We start from the raw sequence: 2,766 nt of genomic DNA on the forward strand, positions 1-2,766 counted from the left end.
CTGCGACGGAAGCCGCTGGCCTCGGGAGACACGCCTGCAGCTGCATGGTGAATAACCACAGTCCGACAAACGAGTCGCGTTTTACCGTCACTGGGTTTTGACTTTGAAACGTTTCAAAGCTCTGTCCTGCCTCGCCTTATAAATCAAGCGCACCCATCTCCATGACGGCACGGCGGCGTTTTCTCCCCACGAGCTCCCAGCACGTCTACTCCAGCTACAGCCACAAGTCAAACCAACGTGGCTTCCAATCACCAGCAAAGACCTTCATCGGTTCAATAACTGCCTTTTACTGAATGAAAAAACAAACATGTAATTATAAGCACAATAGTTACACATGGAAGTGTGACCACGCCTCCTTTAGAGGAGGTGCGCTTGATTTCTAACAGCGGGGAACAATGAATGACTGACTGCAGTGAACAGCCTGTAACTCAGACAGCAGAGGGGGGAAGGCTGTTTGAAGAAGCCAAAAATACGGAGGAAGACTGATGCTGAGAGGAAGCAGGAGAGGACACCGTCACAGGCAAAGACACCTGATCTCTGAGAGAGGAAGTGAGGAAATACACTGAACCTTTAGCTCCTCCACAGAGAATCTGATAACCAAACACACTCGGGTGAGTGAGGCATGCAGCTCAGGCTGCTGTGGTCAGGACGCCCACACCAAATCCCACCTCAGTGCTACCTCACAGCAGAGCACTCACTCCAGCAGTTGCTCTGTCCGCTGACACCACGGTGCATGATGCTAGCATCACAGACTCGCACTCAGTCCTCAGTAACTGGAGCTCAGCCTTCTTCCTGGTCTGTTAGTACAGAAACATCACAGCAGCCATGTTATCGGTCACATGATGTCATTAAAAATGCTCCGACAGCACAAACACGGTGCAGAGGTCCGGCTCAGGGACCTGAGACCGAGCAGACAGCTGCAGGTGAGCCTGAGCAGCTCCCACACTAGACTGCTGAAATGTTCACGCACACGTTAGAAGCTGGGTGCAAAAGTCAGAGCGTGAGAGCGCAAACAGAGCGAGCAGCAAGCACGGCGTCGACAAACAGATCTGAACGGGTCACCCGCTCGTTCCACTCGCCCAGCGTCTCAGCCGTTCTCACGTAGCTGGAAACACACACAGGACGGCGTCAGCTCAGCCTGAATCACACTTCAGTATAACCCCTCCTGTCATCCTGCAGCTGTGTCTGAAACAAGCTCCGCCCCGTATAGACCCACTTTCTGCTGATTGGCTGCCCCTCACAAACAGAAGGTTAGACAGCAGTGACTTCTCCTTCCTTCAGAAAAGCTTTGCTGCCATTAAAGTGCAGAGCGCCGCTGCGTCTGAGCGCGTCAGAGATGAAGCGGTCTCTGCAGCTTCCGTTTCATCTGAACGATGCAACGTGAAACCGGATAGGTCAGTCTGCAGCTCGTTACTACCGGCGCCCGCAGGGACTCGCACACACCCTCTCGCATCCTGTGCCAGAAGCTCGTCTATCAGCAGGTGCTCCCTGCACATCCTCAGGATCACACCTCCTCCTCAGCATCAGGAGGTGGGATCCAAACCAGGTGAAGCTGGACTCTATGTGCAGATGTGGCTGTGCCACAAGCCGAGGCCTTCAACTTGTTCAGTTTCTTCTTTGCAAACCAATCAGGATCCACAGACTCGGGCTGAACCTCCAGCCTCGGTGAAGCGAGCCTCCGACTGCTGAACAGTACTCGCGCTTCATCAGCGCGTCTCCTCACCTGTGGGGACCTCCCAGCCCCGGGGTTCAGTCCACACCGTGGCAAACCAGATACAGCTTTGGTGACGGTGGAAGGAAAAACTCCCTTTTAACAGGAAGAAACCTCTGACAGAACCAGCTGAGGAAGCCAAAGCCATCAAACACATGAATTTAGGCTAATTAAACGCGATGCCATCCAGAACAAATCAATGTTTGTATGAGTCCAACCTTCGGTCCTCTTGTTATTCAGAGCTGAAGGCTGTGAGCGATATCTGCTGGGACTGAATGGAGCCTTTATTTAGTCTAAGCTGTGGAGAACATTTGAAACCTACGAAAGCTCTCCGAGGACAGCCTAACCTCCCGGCGCATTCACAGATACGTACGCGTTGGAGGTCTGCACGTCCTGCCAGCTCCTCGTGAGGTTCTGCCTGAGTTCGTTGAGCGGGTTGAGGCCGAGTTTCCTCTTCAGCTCTGCGGCGTGTCTCTCTTTTGCGCACAAAACCTGCCGCAGGGTGTTGATCTCCTCCTCCACCTGAAACACAGTCACAGACTTTCTTAAAACAGGAGCTTTAAGTCCAACTCCACAGAAAGTCACGTTATTTGATGGAGAGACCGTAAACACCACCATCCTTATTCACCCCCACCCCTCAAACTGTTTTCTGGAGGCTTGGAGAAAGCCGCGTACACACAGGAAGGAAGAAAACGAACACACACTGGCAACACAAAGGGGGCGGGGCAAATAAAATTGTTCTCAACTGTAGCGACTACCAGTGAGAGCTCAGGATACTGCTGACTGACTGATGAAGTGGTAGTAAGTACATTAGAAGGTTACCTAGGTAACCAGCACCCGGTCCATTAGCGACCGCCGAGTCCGGGCGTCTGATCTCAATATAAATTTTTTTTTTTTTTTAAAAACCAGGCTCAAGTGGCGATCGTGGCTCAAGAGCTGGCAGTTCATCTTGTAATCACAAGTTTGCCGGTTCCAGCCCCGGCTCGGACAGTCTCGGCCGTTGTGTCCTTGGGCAAGACACTTCACCCGTTGCCTACTGGTGGTGGTCAGAGGGC

The 2,766-nt window shown here is 52.5% G+C and overlaps 1 protein-coding gene across 9 annotated transcripts in view; it reads right to left on the minus strand.

The window, feature by feature from the left end:
• The window catches only part of tpd52l2b (tpd52 like 2b), a 20,189-nt gene that overhangs the window by 11,607 nt on the left and 5,816 nt on the right, over positions 1–2,766 (minus strand). For all 9 annotated transcript variants that reach the window (XM_005933216.3, XM_005933214.3, XM_005933212.3 and 6 more), the window contains exon 3: positions 2,085–2,233. In XM_005933216.3, the coding sequence (XP_005933278.1) occupies positions 2,085–2,233 (149 nt within the window). The remainder of the gene's footprint in view (positions 1–2,084; positions 2,234–2,766) is intronic.

The sequence above is a fragment of the Haplochromis burtoni genome, unplaced genomic scaffold (assembly GCF_018398535.1).
Source record: "Haplochromis burtoni strain Fernald_Lab_line unplaced genomic scaffold, NCSU_Asbu1 Contig_159, whole genome shotgun sequence".
Lineage (NCBI taxonomy): Eukaryota > Metazoa > Chordata > Actinopteri > Cichliformes > Cichlidae > Haplochromis > Haplochromis burtoni.